The sequence below is a fragment of the Haemaphysalis longicornis genome, unplaced genomic scaffold (assembly GCF_048455015.1).
Source record: "Haemaphysalis longicornis isolate Haplotype H1 unplaced genomic scaffold, Haemaphysalis longicornis Haplotype H1 scaffold_9, whole genome shotgun sequence".
Classification (NCBI taxonomy): Eukaryota; Metazoa; Arthropoda; class Arachnida; order Ixodida; family Ixodidae; genus Haemaphysalis; species Haemaphysalis longicornis.
In genome coordinates this window covers 31324695-31348034 of record NW_027526460.1, presented here as the reverse complement: position 1 = coordinate 31348034, position 23340 = coordinate 31324695, and the positions used below count along the sequence as shown (strand labels likewise).

The 23340-nt window shown below is 43.8% G+C and overlaps 3 protein-coding genes across 6 annotated transcripts in view; 2 read left to right on the top strand and 1 right to left on the bottom strand.

Annotated features, from left to right (window-relative positions):
• The first annotated feature begins 204 nt into the window (after positions 1-204).
• Positions 205-9016, top strand: LOC144152171 (SET domain-containing protein 4). Of its 4 annotated transcripts, none has more exons than XM_077683390.1 (7): positions 205-471; positions 1614-1740; positions 1834-2266; positions 2836-3004; positions 3166-3253; positions 3341-3424; positions 7733-9016. In XM_077683390.1, exons 1-7 carry the CDS (start codon positions 321-323, stop codon positions 7959-7961), a joined length of 1281 nt encoding a protein of 426 aa, XP_077539516.1. In that variant the 5' UTR covers positions 205-320; the 3' UTR covers positions 7962-9016. The 4 variants fall into 4 exon arrangements, with proteins under 4 accessions (XP_077539516.1, XP_077539514.1, XP_077539515.1 ...); XM_077683388.1 differs by having other exon boundaries at positions 3326-3424; XM_077683389.1 differs by having other exon boundaries at positions 1834-2281.
• On the bottom strand, positions 8946-17979 carry LOC144152173 (mesoderm-specific transcript protein-like). Its single transcript, XM_077683391.1, has 10 exons — positions 17671-17979; positions 16955-17112; positions 15557-15693; positions 14458-14507; positions 14335-14375; positions 14188-14255; positions 13974-14075; positions 11177-11253; positions 11016-11076; positions 8946-10360 (listed from the first exon to the last, which is right to left on the bottom strand). The coding sequence occupies exons 1-10, from the start codon at positions 17828-17830 to the stop codon at positions 10195-10197; spliced, it is 1020 nt and encodes a 339-aa protein (XP_077539517.1). The 5' UTR covers positions 17831-17979; the 3' UTR covers positions 8946-10194.
• Positions 17980-18119: 140 nt separating this feature from the next.
• Positions 18120-23340, top strand: part of LOC144152170 (DDB1- and CUL4-associated factor 6-like) — a 29587-nt gene continuing 24366 nt past the window's right edge. Inside the window, exons 1-4 of the mRNA XM_077683386.1 lie at positions 18120-18576; positions 18826-18887; positions 21188-21280; positions 21365-21442. Coding sequence (XP_077539512.1) covers positions 18489-18576; positions 18826-18887; positions 21188-21280; positions 21365-21442 — 321 coding nt within the window. The 5' untranslated portion in view covers positions 18120-18488. The remainder of the gene's footprint in view (positions 18577-18825; positions 18888-21187; positions 21281-21364; positions 21443-23340) is intronic.

The following is a 23340-nucleotide window of genomic DNA, read 5'->3' as shown; positions in this document are numbered from 1 at the left end:
AAAATAATTGTCAACTTTTGTGTTACAAAACATAATTATTAACACACAACAGCATTCAACAACCTTTTTAAGTTTCTATCTTTCTGTTTTAGTACGTAAAATTTATAATATGACGTTACTTGAAATCGTTGCTTGATGCAGACTTGAGACTTGAAGCTGGGCTTGAACAACCCTGACTTGTAAAACCGAAACTGCCGAATACCCGCGCACTACATAGCATGGGGCCCCACGTTGGATGTTGAAGTGGTTGTGGTTGAAGTATTGTATATGTCACTTTTCGTTCATGAGTGGTGCGATCACTCGCAATTTCACTATTTGCCATGCCTAAAAAGGGACGCACTCACAGAAAAAAAGTGAGGCGGAGAAGCAGTTCTACACTGCGCGACGAGAGCGTAAACGTCAATCTTGTGAAGTGGATGGTGGCAAATGGCTTCGATCAACACACGAAGCTCTGTCTTCGAGAATTTCCCGGTGAGGTTCTGTGTTGCCAGGAGTTATATGGCACAAACCGTAATGCTGTAAGAACTTGTATGGTACAAACGGTACACATGCAACGTTAATGTATGCCTCATAAGGAATACTAGCGGATCTTTTCCCTTCACCCCGCACTGGTGAAATTTTCAAGTAAACTATTATCGGAGCAGACCTCAAAAACCCTTTGTCGGACTGTCCTCATTTCTTGAAGTATCTCGCAAAACTTAGAGCTTCCTTAGATGGCGCCAAATAAAAACGAATAGACAAATCATTACTGCTAATCATTGTTACTGCTTATCATGACTACTCTCTTCTGTTAAGAGTGACCTGCACTGGTGGTTTAGCTGGGGCCTGCCCCTTTCCTTACAATACATACTGACCACCCCCCCCCCCCCCCCCCTCCCCTTCCGCCTCCCCAACTTTGACCTTCCGCTCAAATAACTACCTACCTACCTACCTGTTATTTTGGCGGGGAGAAAAGTGTACCAAGGTCAGCCTTCTTTTTTTTTCGTACTTTGTTCAAACAATAAATGAACGCCGTTCATTTAATTTATTTATTTATTTATTCAATAAATGAATAAATAATTAAATGAACCTGTGTTTGTCTGTTGGTGCAGACTGAGCCCTTTTAGGTTGTTTGTGTGTACCCACACAGGAACGTTATTATTCAAGCCAGCTTCTTTCACATAGCCTCTAACACAGAGCTCTAACATTAAGGTTTTCACAGTTTTAATTCCAATGGCGATATGCCCGCACAGAGTGATTTGATCTCCTCCTCCCCTCCGGTGTAGCTGGCTTTGTTACTTTCTTCAGCTTCCCGACAGCTGCTGGGGACCACGATCACAACTGAGCACTAAGTTCATCGCGAAAAAAAAAAAAAGGGCGTGAAAAGAAAAAACAGCGACAAGGCGCTAAAAATATGCTTGCGTTTTCCTTTTTTTTTTAGTATTCGTCTTCTTTTGTGCTGTTGTCACAGTGAACGCACACCAACTCATCCAGTTTGCCACACTCGCGAGTGCTAAGGTCTCACATTTATCCGCATCAACCTTTGATGTCTTGGCGCCATACCACCAATTCTGCCTTTGTTTTTAATCTTTGTGTCAAGGGTTGGGGTTGAAAGTTTATTCCCTGGTTTTCAGAAACTGGACGAGGCATTATGACGCTACAGAGGCTGTCAGCTGGACACACAATTCTACGAATACCAACTCGACTGCTGATAACCACAGAGACTGCTCTCTCCGGCACCTTGCACCATTTCCTGACCAGGTCGCTCTTTCCTTTGCACAGATCTGAACGCTCACCATTTTGAAGCTGTTTGCAATGTATTGGTTCCCACAAACTTGCCTTCGCTCATTGCAGGCATCACAAAGACCTAACACCAATTGAAGTGCTGACTGTCTTCCTCATGAGCGAAAAGCTTCGTGGATGTGACTCCGAGTGGCGCTTCTTCATAGACAGCTTGCCAGCTGCCTACACGACGCCCGTGTTCCTTGGAACCAAACTGCTCGCAAGCCTCCCAGATGCAGTGCGCAGGAAAGCGGACATTCAAGTGTCGAAGATACGAAGCTCTTTTTTGAAATTGCAGACTCAGCTTGGGAGTTGTGCGGTGGATGATGCAAAGCTTTTGAGCCTTTGCGAGAACTTCTCGTGGAAACTTTTTGCTTGGGCATGGACAGCTGTGAATACACGCTGCATCTTTTTCAGGCATTCCAGTCGTCGTTCACTTTGGGAAGACGACCACTGCGCTTTGGCCCCGTTTCTGGATTGCCTGAACCATCACTGGAAGGCTGACGTAAGCAGACATAGGGTGCGCCACGGTGTCTCCTGAAAATTTCCCTGCTTTGTCCCAGCAAACTTTTCGGCGCGTAGGTGTTAACTGAGCATTGTTGCTCGAACAAAGTCACATAACTTTGGCTAAAAGGTGTGCTTCTCAGAAAGCCAGGTTTATGTTAGCCATTTACAATTTGTACTAATGGACATAAATGTACCAGTCCTAAATTGCTGTGGCGTATTTATTTTCAGCTTCATTTCATAACCGTGGCTTCCAAAATTTTAATGCTTTTGAAAGGGCTGCGAAAAAAGTGTTTTTTTTATTATGATCAAAAAGTTTAGTTTTTAATACGATAGCATTCTTGTGCCACTTCCTGCAGTTTTTATGATATACCTACCCTCATTAAAAAAAAAAAAAAACATCCCTGCAGCAGGTTACAATGCCCTAAATTAAGTGCATAGTGATATTAGCTATGGCAGGGGGCGGGGACCTTGCTAGCAATTGCCGCCTACAGAAAAGGAACTTCTGGAAGGGAAACAGCGTCATAATGTTGCTTTTTCACTTAATAGATATCGTTTCTTTTCTTTCAGATTCAAACTGCTATTGTGGGCTCCAACTTCGAAATAGTCACAAACAATAGCTATGAGCCTGGTGATCAAGTTTTCATAAGCTACGGCTCACATGACAACAAGAAGTTGTTTTTGGAGTACGGCTTTGTTCTTGCAGATAATCCAAACGACGTCGTTACGATAACAAGAGGTAAGGCATTTCATAGCTCCTGTTCAACCTCTTTGCTCTGGAGATGAAATGACAGTACTGCCATCATTACTTAGTTACACATAATGAAATGTGTCTAAAAAAAATCATGGAGGGATGAAGCATGCCATGTTTTAATCGTTGTGTTCACAACCCCCTTACAGAGCACCTGTGCAAGCTGAGCTCTCAAAAACAGAACATACCTAACTTCACTTCAAAGCTGGCCTTTCTAGAGGAGAAGAACATTATCAGGTATTAAGCTTTCATGTTTCTTGTTTTTTCTGCACTTCACACAAAGCAGCCTCATTAATCTCATTTTGCAAGTATTGTATCTTTCAGTGAAACTTCTGGCTTCACAACGGATGGATTAACGTGGAACGGAAAGATCACTGTGCAAGTCCTGTCGCATCCCAGTGCATCAAGGTATATATGTCAATAGCGTTCCCTTTCCTACAAACTACCTTCTGAGTGGTCTTTAGCTAGATGTTGCTTGTGCTTTGAAACGAAGCTGCTTTTTCCTCAGCAACATGCTACTAGCCTGTTGTGGCACTTGATTGCAGTTTGAGTATCAACATACCTTTTTGCTCGTATTTGAGGACCTCTTCTCCAAACAGCCTAAAAAGAGGCAATATTTTAATAATGCTAACATACTGCAGTCCTCTTGAAATCGAAGCGCTGTTACCATTTAGCATCTCCACATTTTACATGCCAGTTTGAGATCCGAAGTTTGATATCGCAAATGCCTCATAATTTCTGTCGGTATGCGCAAACTTCTCACTCTGGTTTTATCATACATTAGCGAGTTTTAGCTGACCGTCTTTCACGGTCCGCTCCGCTCCGATAGCATGCGGGAGCGCCATTGCGCATGCGTGGCGCGCTTGGCCGTGAACGGCATTGGCTCCGGTCGCACTGAGCGAGCCGCCGATACCAGAGCGGACCGTCGAAAATGGTTAGCTAAAACTCCCTATTTTCACGCTACCATGGATACTGATATACGGCAGAATTCAGTTGGTTGGGTTTAATATGTCAAAAGTTGATTGTGTCCTGTGTGCTGATGACTGCAAGCAACCACTTGTGTTCAAAATTCATGTGAGTGGACCAAAATTTTATCTCATATACAAAACTGTGTCTCAGCTGAGGTGTGTTTGGTTGCAGCATAACAAACCTTTCCCAGATTGGCTGAAACTCACTGCATGCTCTATCAGCATTTGCTACTCATGAGATGAATAGGGAGAGTATAAACAGCCGTAACTGTTCAAAATGCTTATTGAACTTCATCTGCAGCAAGCAGTTGTGAAAAACCTTTCACTAATCATGTCTTGAAATATCCAGTAGGAAAGTTTTTAGGTTCTGTAGCCTAGTTCATCACTATAATCACAGTAATGCAGTACTTGTAGGAAGTTGCCACTCACAATATTGGTTGCTCATAGTCTGTTACAAATGTGCGGAGCATTCCATGTGTTCCCGTGATGCTATTGTAAGGTGGGCGATTTATGAACCCTTGTTGTAGGGTGTAGCACATGACTCCATTGTGTGCTCATTACATTCAAACAATGGGCGAACTTGTGAAATTTTGCAGTTAAGAATGAAGAAGTTAATTTGTCTTGAACAACTACTAGAGTGTGCAAATATTTGAGTTTTGATTAGAAATCGAGCGTTATCGTGCCAAATAATGTTGGGACCACGGAGCAAGATAAACAGGAGCGCCGACTTCGCTCTCTCCGGCGGGCTCTTAATGTCCATAACCGGAGCACAATGTAGATGGCGCAGCGAAAGGGACCTTAGTAAGGACCTTAGCCGGCGACGGCTAAGCGGCCGGCGTTCCCCGTGCGCCGGCGGGCGAGTTGGCGGAACGCATTTCGTCGGCTCTGTCGTCTGCTTCGGCGACGGTAGTTTTGGGCACGGACTGCTTTGGGCCTGCTTTGGCGCCGCTTCGCGTTCATTGCGCGCCTCCTTCGCACAGTTGATTAACTTGTTCGACAGCACCTTCCGGGTAACCCGGACCCGAAGGAATTGAGTGGCCGTACGGCAAAGATACGTTAAGGATTGGTTTGCATGGCGGGAAAACAAAATATAGAGACCACATACAAACATATGGCTGCTATACGAACACTACCTTTTGCGTGGTGCTTGCCGAAAATGTGGCTCCGTTTTGTAAATACCAATTTGGCTGTGTTATAACAGGTTTTACAAAAGGCGAAAGGAGCAACTGGTTCTGATCACTGGCGATTATAAAAGTTCCCTCAGCTTTCTCGCAGTTCGCAACTTGCGTCCAAAACAGAGTGTGTCTAGAACACGGGCCGGCACTTACACGCTCATCAGAAAAGAACAGAAATGCGATAACATCACCCGCGACTGCCCGCGACGTAGCAATCTGCTCAAGATCAAGTCCCTGACAGTGCGGTCTTTTCACAAGCCTTCATTTCGCGATAACTCGCCGAAAGAAAAGGTTTAACGAGCCGGTTGTTTTGCTGGTCAACCGCTAAACGAAAAAAAAAAAAAAAAAAACGCCGGGAACCCCGGTAGGCCAAAAAATTGCCCCTACCTCCCCGAAGGGAATCGTGAGGAAGTGCGAATGCATTTCTTGCGCCGAGAGTACACGGCGTAGTAATTCTGCCATCGCCTTGAGAGGCGCAGTACCGGCGAGGGGGAGCTGTCAGGCGAGGGGAGAGGCGCGCGCCGAGGGTGAGTGCAAACCTAACGGGGGGAGAGGCGCGCCAGCTGCAGAGCATGTGACGTCACGGCGCGAGGAGAGGGGGAGCAGACGCAAAGGCGCCAGCGCGCGGTCACGTGGGAGTGTGACGTCACGGCGCGAGGAGCGGTGCGGGAGCCGGCGCGGGCGCGCGCAGCCACGGCGCGGGAGGCGGAGCGCGCGCGGGTCACGTGGGGTGTGACGTCGCTGCGCCGTTGCTACGGACGCTCCTCTCCGCTCCTCGCACCGTTGCTAGGGGAGAGGAGGAGGAGCAATGCGGACGGCGGATTCAGGGTCGCTTATAAAGTGCATCGCACTTAAAAATTGCAGCCATACAAATCGCAGCATTTTATTTGGAGACCGCGGTGTTATCGACGAGATAACACGACCGTACAGCGGCAGTGAACATCGGGCGGTAAGTTGCGGCATGAGTTAAAATGAAGTATGCGTTTGATATTCTTGGGTTCCTTATCAAGCTGACAGTGTTTTTGTACACTTGATACAACAGGGCAGCCGTCCAATTCAGTCATTGGCACAGAAATGTGCATCATTGCCGTTTGCCGATGGAGTCTCCGGGCGACCCTCGTAAGCGTTGTTCGTGCGCAGAAGCAGCATTAATAATTAAGCACGCGGCCGGAGAGCGGGATAACAACAGAGGGTAACCTTTGCGCTGCATCGATTCGTCGTAAGCAGAAGCTTGTTGTGGCGTTCCATATTACTCTTGCTCATTCTTCGGTGCTTCTGAAGTCATCGCCGTTCAGTTGCGTCTTACATGTGCTGGGTTAGTGCAATATTTTTAGTGGATATTCATAATGTCAGACTAAACGTTCCGGGAATAAGCGATCGCCATGTATGCGGCGGCGTGCGATTATCTGCGCCGTCTATTGCGGCCGCGCACGGGCGTTTAAATTCCGCGCGTGCACGCATGCCTCCTGCATAGTAGGACAGGCATAAGACAGACGTCGCTGCGCAAGAAAAGATGCCTCTGGGGAGAGCGAAGAAGGGAAGAGCTATGTACAGAGGCACAGCGATGAGAGGGCGAACGAAGGAGGAAGAGAGCAAAGGGAAAGCTGGGCGGCCGACGGCGCGTGGACATTATCGGCCCGAGCAAAAGATTTTTTCTGGGCCACAGTCGGCGCTCCTCTTTATATCTTGCTCCGTGGTTGGGACCCTAAATACCAATTTTAACTCTAGGATGCAGGTTTGTCCTAAGAAGTTTTTCACCTTACGACTGCCTATTTTTTTTAAGAACCAAACTGCTTTATGTAATTGCAGCATCATTTGCCTGAAAGTTATGGGCACTACTATTTTGAGTGATGTATCACGTATAGCTTACCATTTCGATGCATCAGAGTTTAAAAGAAAGTTTGGTTTGTTGAAAACAGAACTATATTACTGCTCTGACGATGCAAATAAAACAGTTTATTGCTTCTGTTCAATGTTGCATTTTTCACGTTCAGTATAACATGCTGATAACATTCAGTATAACAAACTTTGATGCGATTGTTACCTTATTAGCACATGGCTGCCAATGCGGTCTGTGTCATAGCATGCAGAATTTTGTCGCGCCCTTTTATTTCTTATTTTCGAAATACTGCGGGCCACAAAAATGGCCCAAGCAGGAGTGGGAGGTGCTACAACGAGAACATAACCAAATACATAATCGTACAGGCAGGCAAAACAACAGACAACGTATTGAGGCACAACATTCAAATCATCTGTTCATTTTGACTTGTTCTGGCACCTTAAATCCCGTTTTCTAAGAAACTGCTTACTGTCTGTATGTTGTTAATATATAAACATTTGAGTCTCTGATTCTAAGTATTTGATATTGTAAAATCAGCCTACTGTTTGCCAAATATTCAATCCAGGCTTACACTGTTCGCACATTCTTGGCAAAGAAAAAAAACAGGCCAGCTAAATCAGTGGACAGCAGCATGCATGTTAAGCTTTGTTTAATAGGATGTCTCATTTATTGCTTTGTGACGAAAGAAGCTGGTTATATTGAAACCAACTGCTGCATTTCCTGCACATTTCAGAGCAGATTGGAGCGACCTCTTGTTCCGGCCTGTGGAACAGGAGCTCAATGGGCAACAGTGCCAGCTGGTGAGGGCGCTGCTAAAAGTCATGCTGTGTGACTACCGTCACCCACTTCCCGCAAGCACAGACTACTGCTCTCACACTGTGGCTGCATTTGTCAGGGAAGAGACCAGGATTCTGCACAAGCAGCTGCAGCTCTATGCAAAGGGTGCCTTTCACTGTGACTGAACATCTGTCAGTGACATTGGCCTTGTGACAAATTAGTAATCCCTTGGTTGTCCATTTTTTTTAATGTGCAGCGTTAGTCGTTGCAGAGAAGGTGTGTTCGTCATATTCATGCCAGTATCATTACCGATGCTTGCGTTTATTTAAGAGGGTGCAAATACAGTTGGGCAGCATTAACAGTAAGAGAAGCAATTACAGCATTGGCTGATAGATATTACAATAATTGATCATAATTAGTGGGGGGAGGCAGAAGCTGTCAGGTAAGCCAGTGCTGAATAATCGCATTATGTTCATGTAATCATCTGTTGATATATAGTCGAACCTCATTATAATGAAGTAGTGTTGGGCAGTAAATTAGTTGGTTATCTCCAATATTTGTTTTAACAGTAAGGGTAAAAATTGTCTCTAACAAATCGGCACTCTGGCTCGCAGAAAAATCCTAGTTATAAAAATGCATTATTCTAGGCTCCCAAGCCACTATAAACAAGGTGATGCTTATCTGTCTTCTTGTGGCATTTCAAACTAAATGGACCTGAACATGAGAATGTGAGGTTACATCAGAACAAAGTTCGTTTGGCAAAACAGGCCGGTGTTCTTATTTATTTGAATAAGGATGTGATCTCTGTTTGGTGGCTTTTTCTTCGGGGATGAAATATTTCTTCGCAACAGCCGATACAGTGTGCGGCTCTCGTGGTTTCGGTTTCATTATAAAAGGAATGAGTGCCACTGAAATGAAGTGTGACCAACCCCCAAGTTCGTATCTAGTTTGCAATGGCCAATAATCCGCTATATCAGTGTTCGTTATAATGCGGTTCAACTGTATATAAAAAAAAGCACAGTTAACACAGGACTGCATAATTGTGCTAACTGTTCTAAGTTGTACAAAAAATGGCTTTCACTTCAGAAGCACATGGATGCAAACCTTGCCAGAATACTGTTTTTCTTTTTAGTATGTGTGCGACTGATACAGTGAAAAAGACGTAAAAATGTCAGAAAAGTGCTTGTTTATTGGTCAAACTAGCAATCAAAAAAATAAAAGAACACACAGAAAACGAAAACTGCACTGGCTTTTCTTTTGCGAGTACAAAAATACAATATTTTAAGGCCTGAACCCATCCAGCACGGCTACCTTAATTAAGTTATTTTACAGATCATCTGAAGCTAAGAAGCATTCAGGTACAAGCTCACTTCAACACATTGTCCCGCATAGTAACAACTGGAAATAGACTGCTTGATGTTCTCATGCTATTCAAGGCTTGAAAATCCACCGTCAGTCATTACATTATAGTAACTAAAAGTTTCCAAATGTTACGGCTGCATTGTGTATGCTTCCAAACTGAGCAGATGAGAATTGTTGCACTACTATCACCCCAAGCACCCCAAGAACAGACAGTTTCAATCTCGAACTAACTTTACAAAAGCTCAAACGTTCGTGTCACAAAGGAAGCATAGCCTAACTGCAAAAACTAAAAGATTATTTCCTTTTGGTCTCAGGGACGTTTGTCCTAAAGTGAGAACAATAACATTGGTACATTGCATAGTTGACTTTTCATCAGTGAGCATCTTTGTACAGCATTTACAACTAAGTTTTGATAGCACAAAAGTTTGTTCGCTTCGCTCATTGTTCAGTTTGCAACACTCCTATGTACTGCCCTAGAATGGGCAGTGGAAAAAAAAAGCAAAAAAGAACAAAAAGAGAGAGACTGCATTGATTAAAGTGGCACATTATGTAAAGGAATGTAGAGAATACATAAAATAGAAAAACCACTGCGCCGCCATACTCTGGCTTACCAATACATTTTAGGTATTAGCCTTAGCGAGCTATTAAAGTGGTTATGATTTCCTGAAATGGCACTCGCATGAAGGACTCAGTGGGAAAAAGTCTGTCCACCAAAACTAAATTAGTGAGAACTATCCGCAGCACATTGTCATAGAATGCAATTTGGTAACTAGAGTATTCAACGTGGGCCTTCTTTAGTACATTTCCAGTTAAGTGTTGTAAAATACTGGTTTTCACTGATACTTTGTCGTAATTTGTACAGCAAAGTGATCATGCTTGAAGCTCACACATACATTGGAAGACTGTGCTACTAATTAAGGCACTTGTCCCATGGTAATATATCACAAAAGAGCATTTCTAAAGGCACTGCGCAGTTCAACTGCTGGTGGCAATAAAGAAAGGCTCCGAGAAGCCACTCGGAATTGTAAAAAACAATCACAAAAAGCAAGCGCACGTCTACAAGAGTCTGTCGGGGAGTGCAACGGAAATCGTCTTGGTGTCAACGCCATTAGCCTCGAGGAACGGCAGGTAGGCTGCGACTACATCCTTTGGCGCTTCGAGCTGTACGTAATGCCCAATGTGCTCGTGGAGAATGTGTATGCTGGAGCCCGGCACTAGCTTCCTGAGGACACAAGCCAAAAGCACAAGTTCAGAGACAAGTTCTAAGCCAAGTTTAGAGCCAAGGCAATGGAACAAGGCACAAAGAGGTGGCTTTCACCGTCCAACCACTACTCTCAAACCCGTATGCATTGTTTTTTTTACTGTTCGTATTCTACAGAATTTAATTCTGCACCTCTGGCATTTTCCCCCTTTTTCCAAAACAGCACTTTCAATGCCCATGTGTAAAGTAAAAGTGGAGGACGCACAGCGGATAGAGTTTAGACACTTATTATTGCTTTGTCCAGCTATATATGTTGCAGGTGACCACTTCTTGTTACTGAGATGCTTGGCAGCGTGCAAAAGATTATGCATGTGAGTGCCTGGGTGGTCAACTTTGACAATTGCAGGTTATTACTTCTAATGCCAAACTATGTGCTTCAATCAAACAGGCAACAAATTTAGGAAACTGAGGTTAGAGCAGTAGAGAGAGAGCAGTAGAGAGAATTCTTATTGATGGTGGTGCGCATGTTCTTGGTAAGGAATTCCTCGCTGTTCAGATGAAGTAGATTCGAAACATAATTAGTGCCACATGTACATTCAAAGGATTGCCAAAGTTTAACAATGCTCAGTAAGGTGGGGTAATACCTACATACAAAATAAGAGTGACTGAGACTCACTTGTAATGCTCTTGGAATGGTGGTGGGTTCACGGGATCGGCTGGACCATAGATCACATGAACTTTAAGAAAAGATGCGAGGGGAAAAAGAAATAAGGTCAGGATTGATATTTGGCAGATTCCACAGTGGCATTTTTGCGCTGTTTATCACAAATTAGGTACCTTTGGAGGCAGATCTCTGGAGAGCTCCGATCCACCTCTCTTCATTCTCGAACCTTTCATCAATGTAGGACAGGATTCTAAACAGGAAGCACGAAAATCCAGTTAGAAAAATTGGTCATGCCCTTTAAAATCTCAAATAGTTCAAAGTGCGACAGTGTTTACATATTTTTTTTTGGCGAGGAGGGTGATGCTGACAAAAAGCCTAATGAAAAGTGTGACAAAGTGACGAAAGCTCTACACTGTTTTCATGCGACGAAGTAAGTTAAAGTGCCATATTATTTTCCAAACAGGCGGCTGTTTTAGTCTAAATAAAAAGTGGTCAGATCTGGATGGCACCGACCCTCAATAGCCAGGGTGCAGACATGGGAATGTAAGGGGCTTCACCCTTCAATTTTCAAAAGCGGTAACCAGAGCGAGCTGTTATTGCCCACCATTGAATCAACAGGACAAATGGCGGCACAATCCAGCTTAATGATTCCCATTTATACCGATCTAAACTAGTTAGTTTAGTAACTTTGAGAGTTGCAAGAAAGCTGAGGAGGCTTTCATAATCGCTATTTATCAGAACCAGTTGCTCCTTTCGCCTTTTGTAATACCTGTTAAAACACAACCGAATTGGTATCCATCAATTTAGAAAACGGAGTCCCATTTGTGGCAAGCAGTGCGCAAAAGGTAGTGTTTCTCTAGCGGCCAGATGTCTGTATGTGGTCTCTATATTTTGTTTTTCCATTCTGGAAACCAATCCTTAACGTATCTTTGCCGTATGACCATATAATTCCGTCGAGCCAGGAGGTGCTGTCGAACAAATTAGTCAAGCCGTGCGAAGGAAGTGCGCAATGGACGCAAAGCTGCGCCAAAACAGGCCCAAAACAACCGTTGCTAAAGCATGCGACAAAGCCGACGGAATGGTTTCGCCAACGTGACCGCCGAGGTGAGCAGCTCCGGTATGTGAAGAACGCTGGGTAAAGTTGCCACGCCATCTACGGTGTGCTCCGTTAGTGACCGACACCGACCCCCCCCCCCCTCTTTCCCCCGCCGCCGCCTCCTCTGACGCATTGACAGTTTCTTGTCCCGTACGCCACGAACGAACCGTGGGCTGGTAGAGGTACAAAGCTTTGCTTTAAAACTGTGTTCACAAAACAACCGCAGAAGCATGTAAAAAGATTACGCAAAGACAGCGTCGTCTTTTTCTGTCCTGCTGTGGTCGTGTTGCGCATGCAGTTTTTAGGCTGTTACTATTTCTTTATGGGATACAACACGCAAACAGAATTTGGAAGCACACTGGGACTAAAAAATTAAGGACTTATTAGACGCAGTGAACCCATCTTTCGCAAGAGCATACTTTTTCTCATTTCTTCTATCAATGTTTGTGCAATAATACTCTTAATGTCTGTCTAACTACTTCTCTTGTTTGAGATACTATCATCTAAAACCAAAGCAACAGGAAGAGTTATTATGCGTGTGATGATTTCCACGTTAACAAGGGGTTATCGTTACATAAATAGTACATGTGTGTTTGAAGGTGCCATATGATACTAATCATGATGTGAGCAAAAATTGTTCCTATAGATGTAGTACAGGGTGTTTCACCTAGTGTTTAGCCAGAGTTTAAAAATATGTCAATGCACTCTAAGACGACACAACCAAATGCATGTTGCTCACTTTTGTACGCAGTTTCTCGTGCTATTTTTTATATTTGCTTAATTATATAATTAGTCAATTTTAATTAGCCAACTTCTGAACCAACGAAGCTAGGCAAAAAAAATCCCAGTTAAAAAGTTGCAGAGTGGTTTGCAAAACGTCCGAATAAGCAGTTTCTGTCTTTCTATCTGTTAAGTATTAGCATTTTTCAGCTTATTGAACATTCCCGTGAAATATGCACAAGCAAAACCACATGACCTGCTCGCTGGCACGTCGTGATTGCAGTGCTCCCAAACGTTCCGCGTACAAACAATCATAGTTGCGCAGCCACTTAAAAAGTAAGAGGGCAGATGACGAACCTGTTGCTTCCGGCAGCACAAGCGATAACCGCTGCGTCTGCTTACCACTACTATGACGAACAGTCGTGTGAGAAACACATCGCTGGCATAAATGGCACAGTCCATGGCTACGTTGCTGCCCTGTTGCTGTTTAAGCGGCAGCGCGCCCATGGCAGTTTGTGCACAGAACGTCTGGGAGCACTGCAATCATGACGCGCAAGCCAACACGTCACGTGTTTTTTTTTTTTTTTTTTTTTTTTCCATTTCGCAGGCATCCTCAGTAAGCTGATACTTAATAGATATAAATACAGAAACTGTTTATTCGGTCGTTTTGCATACCGCTCGACTTTCTAATTGGGGTTTCTTGCCTAGCTTCGTTGGTTCGGAAGTTGCTAATTAAAATTGTCTAATTAAAAGCAGGATACAAAAAACAGCATGAGAAACTACATACAAAAGTGAGCAACATGCATTTGGTTGCGTCAACTTGGAGTGCATTGACATATGTTTAACGCTGGCTAAAGTTAGGTGAAACACCCTGTACATATACACTCGACTACAGATGTCCAGCTCAATTGTTTTGATTCTCCAAAATGCTCAAAATGAGCACAGTATGTACATTTTACGTAGCCTCTTACGTACGTAGCTTCTCGCACAAAGAGAGCTGGTTATATCTGTTGCAACTGCTACAACTATTTTGCTTACGCGTATTGCAAAAGTGCCTGTTTGTTCAGTATGTTTATCCTGACTTCTTGTCAGGTGCACTAGTTTCAAACTGCTTTCTTCATGAAAAATGAGTTACTGTTAACACAAGTACTCACAAGCCAAACACCCTGTAGCCATCTTTCAATCTGGCAAGGTGCCAATAGTTGTGGACATCCGTTGCCGTCGGCTTTGTGTTGGGTCCAAACACATCAGCAAGCCTGTTGGAAAAGGGCACGGATTAGCCAACGTTCTCGCATTCATATGTTAAAAGCTTGCAAACCCAAGCACTCAAAGTCAGGTGACAATTACAGCTCGGACGACACAACTCACGCAATTCTGAAGGCCAAGTGGTTCATAAACCTGGATGCCACAACTCCGACAATGGGCAGTCTCAAAATCTGCAAGAGGTAGCTCAGACTGATTAATGAAATGCTTCTCTTCCATACACTTTGGTCACATGCTTGTGGTGGGCATTACCTTCTGGGACCACCTTGGACGATGGTGCTGGGGTAGAATGCCTGGGTAAAGAAGGAAACCCATGAAGTCATGCACCTCCATAATGCAGCACTAAAGTTGCATGCATAAGCGGTACGTACGTACCGCCATTTAGGAGGCACGCAGACTCAATTTGGAACGGTAGAGAACCTTCCCTGAAAAGCAAGTACAGAACATTGGTATCACACATACTCGAGGCATGCTCCCGTCATTGTGCTATGAAAGTCGAAAGGATGTGTAGGTGATCGAGGGCAAAATTAAGATTTGAATTTGCGAGACTGAACGTGTACAGACATCCTGCAGCAGCAATTCTCAAATGGTATCCGTAAATGCAATTCAGCAGTCTGCAAAGCCTCCATTACACTGCACTATACGTAACCTTATGATTCTCTAGTATACCTGTGCATGTCCAAGTGGCCATATTTTTACACAGATTAATTATGAATGAGTTACTCTTCTTCCAAGATGATATCAAAATAATCTTTTGTTCTGGCAAAAAGTATAAAAAGACTGACACAAACATGAGGAGATAAAGTTACATAAGCCAAAACCGGCTATATATAAGTTTAATTTGTCTCCATACTGCAGCCCTCTGTGCATCTTGTGCAGCTAATGCTCTCTCCATGGGCAAATACAGCAGCTACTATGCCTAGCACGGTAAATGAACCAGCCATTTTTAGTTTCGAAGTAGTTGCGCTGCTAGGTAAATTTACAGGCTTCATGTTAACTGAGGTGATCTTGCGAGGTAAGGCACCTAGCACTCTTGTGCTAGAAAATTTTGCACCATAACACCACTTTGAGCCAGGAGGACTCGTCAGTCATAGCCATTAACCTCAGCTCCCCCCAAGCTTGCCACACCAAACAACAAAAATAGTTTTGAACAATTTCTTTTTCCTTGAACGGTCACTGACTGGAACTGCTTGCCCTTGAAAACATTTGAATCCTGCCACTTTGTGGCTGATATATTTTCTAGTTATAGATTGTTTTTGTGTGTTTGACCACACAAACTGCATTTACTGCCTTGATTTTACCCAGTTCTCTATACATATGTCATTTTTTTGCTGACTGCCATCATTTGTCGCATCTGCACTGACAGCCTCTCTAATGCAGCCTTCCTGTTTGGACCAAAGTATTGGTCACAGTAGTATACATAAGTAAACTGGCAACAAATATTCGAACAGATTCAGAAACTTGGCGACCGTACAGTTGCCTGGCAAGCAGTTCTTGAGCTACTGTGTCTCCAAAGTCATGAGCCAAGACGTGAAGCTTGCGTAGTCCCAATTTCGTCACAAGGGCTTCCGTAATGTTGGCCTGCTCGAGGACAGAGTAGGTGTGGAACCTCTGAAAACAAGAAGCAAAGGCCACCGACACACACCTGAGTAAGCTTGCAGCAGTGAATGGCTCCAAACTTCCCTCCTCAATCCTTCCATGTTTTCACTACCAGCCTATGTCTGAGCTTTCCGACTTGGCTAACCCTGCTAAAAGCCGGCCCCATGGGACAGCTGTTTCAGTTCTGCAAGTTACACTGAAGCAGAATTTATTTTTTTGGCTGAATTAAGCTGTCTCCTGGCTGGTTTCAGGCTATGTTACGACGTCTATGGTGCTAATGTAAATATGCTATTACCATTTATTTTCACATTTAGTACTTTCAAAGCCATAGATTCGGATGCGACAAAATGTAACTTCGTTCACTCAGCAAAGAGGTGCTTTTAAGTTCTATAACTATTGAGCTACTTCGAAATTCTGCTGATAACAAATTCATTTCGATTACGGACTAAGGCTTTAACTGACTGTCACATGCACTTTTGTGCAATAAAAGTCTACTTGTGTTTTTAAGCAAAAGCCATGCTACAGCCTGGTTTTGTTACGTGCTGGCTAGGTTGTACAATAGCTCTACTTTGAAAGAACTGCACACCTAGAAAATGTCACAAACTACCACACGTAAACGCCTTTTCAGTGGTACTTAGGATGAAGTGTATGCCAAACAGCGTGAGCTGACTTGTATGGAAGTCCACATGGAACCGTGTTTGACTGCAAGACGTGCTGCTTTAGCCTGTCAGTTCCAACTACTATTAGTAAAGGCAATTAAGGTTGTGCACACAAAGTGAACTGTACTCATGTAACTGATCAAAGTGACATTTCGTGGGAACCGCTAATTGTTCACTTTGGTTTGAAAAAATGTGGCACTGCAGTTCATTCTTTGCTGCTCATATAAGTTCAACTTTTAAATTTTTTCGGAGCATTGGCAGAATACTGTTGAATTGGGCAGACACTGCTGTCCGACAGCTACATTGAAGACCACAGTGGCAGTGTTCTATGATCAGCAGTATTTGACAGTTCTCATCCCACTAGACAGAACTTTAAAGACAACTACTCTATCTCGACGCAACGCTAGGCATTGCCTTTTTCTTTATCGGCTGGCCAGAAAACGCTTCTTGTCGCATATCATGTAGTAGGTAGACATTTTGGCTCGTGTGGTTAGTGAATGCTTGTCACCTTATTGATAAATCGCTGCCCACTGGCAATGCTTGATGTATAGTTTTCACAGAAGATGCCTGTAAGTTGATAGCATTTATATTGTACGAGGACAATGCGTACTTACCGGCTTATCACTATAGCCAAGCCCTAAGAAGTCAAACAGCACAACTCTGCCAAATATTTTCCTCAATGATGGCAGAATCAAGTAATAGTCGAAGCTTGATGTTGGAAAGCCATGAAGGCAGAGCAGCACATCCTTGTTTTCTGGATTTCCTTTAACATCTATACAACAGAAAGTTAAGGAAAAGTTATAAAATTTATAATACATGATACGTGAGCACAAGCAAAAGTGGACAAGATTAGCATAAATACTGTAGCTGTTCCCCAGCAAAAAATTTTACCACCAAGGAGTCCTCCCAACTCCCTTAAACGTAATTTCAGGCGCCTTTTGGAGCAAATCCTCGTTATAAGAAAATCCTTGAGGTAGGAAGCTGGTTTCGTTATAAGCGATATTTCGTTAAAAGCGGATATATCATTCTAATACGTAAGGCGGAATCTGGGCAGAGCGATTCCGGTAGTGTTGAAATTTGTGTTGAACCTGTCTTCAGTTTTGCCGAAATTTTAAAACGCCAACAACGGTCGTCGACTCCGGCTTTACACTATGACACTGCTACTGCAGTAAGAAGTTGGGGTTGCGGGACAGTTCCAACATAACTTCCAAATTCGAACGGGCCGCGCGCTTAAATTTGTACACAGTTACAAGGTCACTTTACATCAAAAGCCGCAAGGGCGTAGCACTCATTTGCCCGTTCAGCAAGACAAGACTAAACAGAAACTCACCTTTGAAAAATATTTCGTAGTTTTGAAACTTAAAGTACGAACCACCGTCATTTTTTTCCCACTGGTAAAGCAGAGGCGATTTCGGCGGAGCGGGGTAGGTGTGAAAGATGGCAAAAGCCGCAGCGCAGGCGGCAATTAAAACGCTGACTAATGTGTTCATAACTACGTAAATAGTCGAATTTATGTTGCTCTCACTTGACGAACTTTTTGATCGCTAAAACGCCAAGGGAGCGCCTGGCATTGGAAAAACGATACATAAGTGCGCTCACTTTCCGGATCACTCACGCAAAAACACAAAACCGCGGGGAGTTGCCGGTGGTAGTTTGATTGATAGGCGACAGATGGAAGCAGGTGCGTCCTAGTTTCTGAAGAAGGCCGCCAGGCGTCGAGTACTCAAAAAAATTCGCCGTCCCGAAACCGAAATCGAAATCGCCAATTATTCGAGCCATGATAATTTGGTACTCTTAGGGGCAAGAAAACGACGCAGCACACTTTTGTCGGGAAAACTTGCAACCGGCACAGTAGTGCCTCGTCTGTAGCAAAGAAACCACATAAAGTTAGCAGAAAGTATCTGGGGCTAGCGCCACCCTTATGTGGCTGATGTACCGCACGGCATCGCGTCTCCAGTCCGCCTGTATGGTCCGCCTGCTGCGCTAAACCATTGGGCCGATTGGGCTGTGCAGGAAGGCAGTGACGATGATGGGGCTTTGGACGCTGTAGCCACACATCAGAAAACTGCAACACGGATGCGGATGTGGTGGTAACTGTGGGGGTGACATGTTCATGTTTAGAGTCAGGTAACGACTGTACGCATCGCGATGTTCAGTAGGAAAGGCCTATTCTGGAAGACCGAAGGATACCACTATGGGTATTCGACGCCGTACCAACTGTTCGACGCCGCAAAAGGTGGGTACTGCGCGACGGCTGTTTATTTGTATCGGTAATGTAATGCCCCTAAGTGTTGTCGTGACATCTCTGACGCCTTCTTGTGGAAAGCAGGGATGTGCGCGTCAAGCCACCGAAGGCTCTAAAAATAAACTTCGCCCAATAGTTTACATCACCACGGTGGTGCCGCAATGATCGTGACAAGCAGTGCTCTTTTTCTCGTTGTTGACTAAGTGTTGACGATCTTTCCTGTTTCGTTATTTTTTTCAGGCAGTTTGTCTTTCGTGCAAAAGCTGCGCCTTGAAGTGAAGCTTCCAGTGCACAATGGTTGTGTAAGTGCGTGCCTCGCATATTCGGATCCGAGTGCGTATGGTTGGCTAGCTCCGCAGCTTCCCTTTAGTGAGATGACGGAAGGGTAGGAGACAAGAAAGGGGGGAGGGAGAGAACGGATTCTCTAAACAAACAAACAAACAAAAAACAATTGGAAGAAATCTGTCGTATTTACCGACCTGAACTATCCCTAAGAAAACCACGGACCTTTTAGATTGTTTCTAGCAAGTGATCTCCAGAAGCAATATAGAATTCTTTGGGACATGTTCATGTGCTCAGCTCTGATTATTTATGTCATAATTTTATTGATATGGTATGTGTAAGTCCAAGTTTAGTTGGCAGGTGCTTTTGGTTATTTATATGTATTTTGATTTTCATTTAAGCCCCAGAGAACATAAGGCTGCTCTTTTTGATAGAGTAACGTTTGTGTGTGCATGTTTGTGTGCTGAGCTGCCCACTCTATGCTAGCTTTTCTGTGTAATGCAGGCTACTCCGTCATTTTTGTCCTGAAGGCAAAATCAGTATCGAGGCATCCTCACTGCGCAAATTGTGCTATTTAAAAGAATGAACTAAATAGTGTTTACTGAGATGGCTGTTGTATCATAAGCATTGCTAAATCTCCCTCTACACTGGCGATGTCACACCTCCTTCACAACTCATAGTGAGTGCAGTCTTCCTTGATTTTTTTTTCCGGCTAAACCGCTGCTGCTTAATAATTACTAACGACTGGATAATACTCTAGTTATGGCTACATTGCAATGAAAACCCAGCAAAAGTGAGGTATATGTCTAGACATTACCGCAGCCAAAGCAAGCAATAGCAATTAATCATTAACAGTGACTCTGACTAGTTGATGACTGGCAGCGGTTTGGCCATTTGAGAGAAATCAAGACAGAATGCTCTTACTGTAACCTGTAAAGTTTGCATGACACTGGGTTGCCTGGGCAAAGGTAGAATCGGCAACGTTTACGAGAGTTATACATATTTACCTGGATTGAAAATAAGCCTGGAGAAAATTCACACAAGGAAAATGTGTATGCATGATTAGAAAACTAACTAGCCTAACTTTTTGCTCTAATTAAGCTTACAGGAGTAAAGACGGTGACATTGACGTAGTTGCGTGTACCTCTTTCGCACTGCTGAATTTTTGTGGGACCCCCAGCTAAGTTACCATATATACATTTGCTGACAAATAAATCTGTTAGCAAATTTTACTATGGTTTGGTCTTGTTGTACCGATGCAAAACAAACCAAAAAAGCTTGTGCCAAATGCACTTCAATTATAATTACCTGCTGTATGTGCAATCACACACCGTGTCTGCTACCAAGATATCTGCATAATATTTCGATGTTAAAGTTAATAAGCACAGTTTAAAGTTTGTTGTGATATCGCGGGAGTGACACGTAGGTATGTTTAGCATATAGCTTTGCTAGTTTCTGCTCTGAGCTGTGCACCCAATTTCTAGCAGGTGCGACATCTGACGGTTTAGTTTAAACAAAGTGCTAACAAGAGTTGTTGAATGATTCCACGTCCCACATTTTGTTCTTTCCTCTGTGCTGGCTAATGTATCAGGTGTTTCAGACTTCTGAGCAATACGTAGGTGTAAATTTTAAGGTTTGTTTATCATTCAAACTCCATGACCATTATCTTCTTACACCCGCTGGAACTGCTGTTTTGTCCTGCTGTTTTGCATCACACATGACTTAAAATTATGTATGAGCCAGCCAAGTTAGGGGCCACCCACCAATCCAACCTGGTCAACCCAAACCTCGCCCAATATTGATGTCTGGGCCTGAATGTGTCATCAAATAGGCCGAGGAGGTGGTTGAAAAAGCAGCAGCATTTCCGATGCAGTTTCTCTTCTAAAAAAGAAAGCGTTTAAAAAAATTTTGAAGTGGATTGATTACCCCAAACTTTAATTCGAGCCAATAATTACCAAATGTTTAATTCTCATTTTTGTGTCCCTTATCAATTGTGTGAATGTAAGCAAAAAGCAAAAATAGGCTAGCTGACATGATCAGTAACAACAATTGGGCATATAATACTATATGTAGTGTAGTACCTTAATGCGCAGTCATTACGTGTTTGCCTAGTAGACGGCATTTTTGCTAGGACAGAGAAGTGATGTCAAGTTAACCTGCACCCTGTGTCACATAGTTTGCTTCTGATCTCGTGTTAGTGACGGAACGCATCATGTTGACAATGCCTGTCTTAGTAGGGGCTGGTAGAGTAGGAAGCTAACGGTGATAATGATGGTGGAGGAACCTCAGCACCTGTCTTACATGAGATTGCCTTTTGCAGGTAAACACCATATGCTGGAACGATGCAGGCACACACCTGCTTTCAGGCTCTGACGATCAGCACCTGTGCATCACAAATGCACAGACCCATGTGGTGAGTTGAACTGTGCATTGCCAGGCATTGGTGAGAAGAGTTGTGGCCGTGGCTTTACTCTGCTGTCATCTTCCTGTCGTGCAGATTTTGGCCCAGATAAGAACCGGCCACACTGCAAACATATTCAGCGCCAAATTTCTCCCCAGCTCAGGAGACCGTTTGGTGAGTACCGTGCGATAACTGTGCTTGCAACAACTATCGAGGGTTGGGGGAATAGGCAGGGGTTCATTAAACAGACAAAGGACAGAGGAAAAAAAGCACAGGACAGCTCCAGTCCTGTGCTTTTCTTCCTTTGACCCTCATCTGTTTTCGCTGCACCACTCCGAAATAATTGTGCTCGCAAAAGAAGAGAAGAAAATGCGGCACAGCCGCTTGCTCCTTTTTAGTACAGGTTGGCATGCACTTGTGCTGAACACTTTCAAAGTTTTGTCCTCTGAGCACTTAGCCCACTTTACTCCTGCCTATAGAGGAAGTTGGTTCTGGGTGACTTTTTCCTGTAAGGGTTAAAGGCTTGGGCGAGTTGGTGCATGATTACAAATAGGGGAACAGCGCTCGTGGTTGTCACTTTCGTCTTCTTGTGTTTGGTCTGTGTTGCGCTGTTCCCCTATTTGTTTTTCCTGTAGTTGCTTGCTCAAAGCTTGGCAATGTGTATTTGCAGATCTATCTGGTGAGTACGAAATTGAAATTTGTATAATGCTCATATGACTTGTTTGCCATATATGCACAGCAAACAGTTAGTGAGAACGAAGCGCGAGCCACATTAGGGTAGAAACCACATTGTAGAGTTTATTTCGGGAAGCTTGAAAATGATTGCATTATTACACTTTTATTATTATTACAATGATTACACAGCATTATTACAATGATTACACTTCCCATCGTGCATATGCTCCAGCAGTTCTCAAATGGGGGTCTGTGGGCCCCTCAGCAGTTCAGGGAGCCTGCAAAGCTCTACACACATGTACACACACAAAAAACGTTTTTTTTTTGTATAGTAGGCTTTAAAGTTGGCTTCTCGGCACAACCTCAAAGCTGTGCACAAAAACCAAGCACTCAAAAAAAGTTGGGCATTATTAAAGGAACCCTGCAGCACTTACTACCGACTATTCGTAATGCATGTTGGAGTGAAGTCTATTGTCCCAGCAGTCTCCTTCTCCGAGAACTATAAAAAGCCGCTCACAATCACCATAGCTACGCGAGATGAAAAATCTCACATAATCATTCCCTAACCATGGACTACAAGACGAAGGCTGCATGCTCTCTCACGGAGAGGGGGTGACATGTAACATTCTCTTTGGCAGCCTTCAATATATCACAGGCCGGGGAGTTCTCTCTTTTTATCAGCAACGTGGAGTGGTCTATTTCCAGTGTAGTGCAAAGCAAAGCAGGCAGGCAGGCAGGCATTAGTGCCTGCTCGCAAGCATGCACTCAGGCTGGTAGGGCATTTTTGAGGCTGTGATGCTTGTTGAGTGGTCTGGTTGAAAGTGAAGTATTGAGTTTGTCATCCCAATTCCGTGCACACTCGAAACACACACAAAAAAAAACGCCAGAACTGTACGTACAGGTTCAGGCATAGAAGAGGTTGGTGCAAAACAGCGACAACGGTCGTCACCGGAAATTTAAGAAATAAACAGTGACGTTGATCAGCAACAGCCAGTAGGGTAGCCACTGCTGTAATAACGCAATTAAAGTGACGCATAATGATGGAAATTGAAGAGGGAGCGGTTAATTTTCCCGCAACTTTCCAAGAGATTTGTGAGGGTACACTTCACATGCATGTGTAATATTTGGCTCAGATATTCCTGACAGCAAAATTTGAATATTGCGCAGGTTTATCTGCACTGCTGAAAGTGTGTTGCAGGGCCTCTTTAAGTTTTGTAGCTGAACTTTACTAACAAGAACGACATACTTTGGGAATGTGGCGTCTCGTGAGACTGTGAAATCCTGTCTGCTTGTTACCATGAAGTCTGTGACTGGTTTTTGCAAGCTTGGAAAGGACTGCAGGCACATGCATGGTCGGGAATTGGTGAGCAAATAGTTAAGTGATCTGCTTTTGGCTG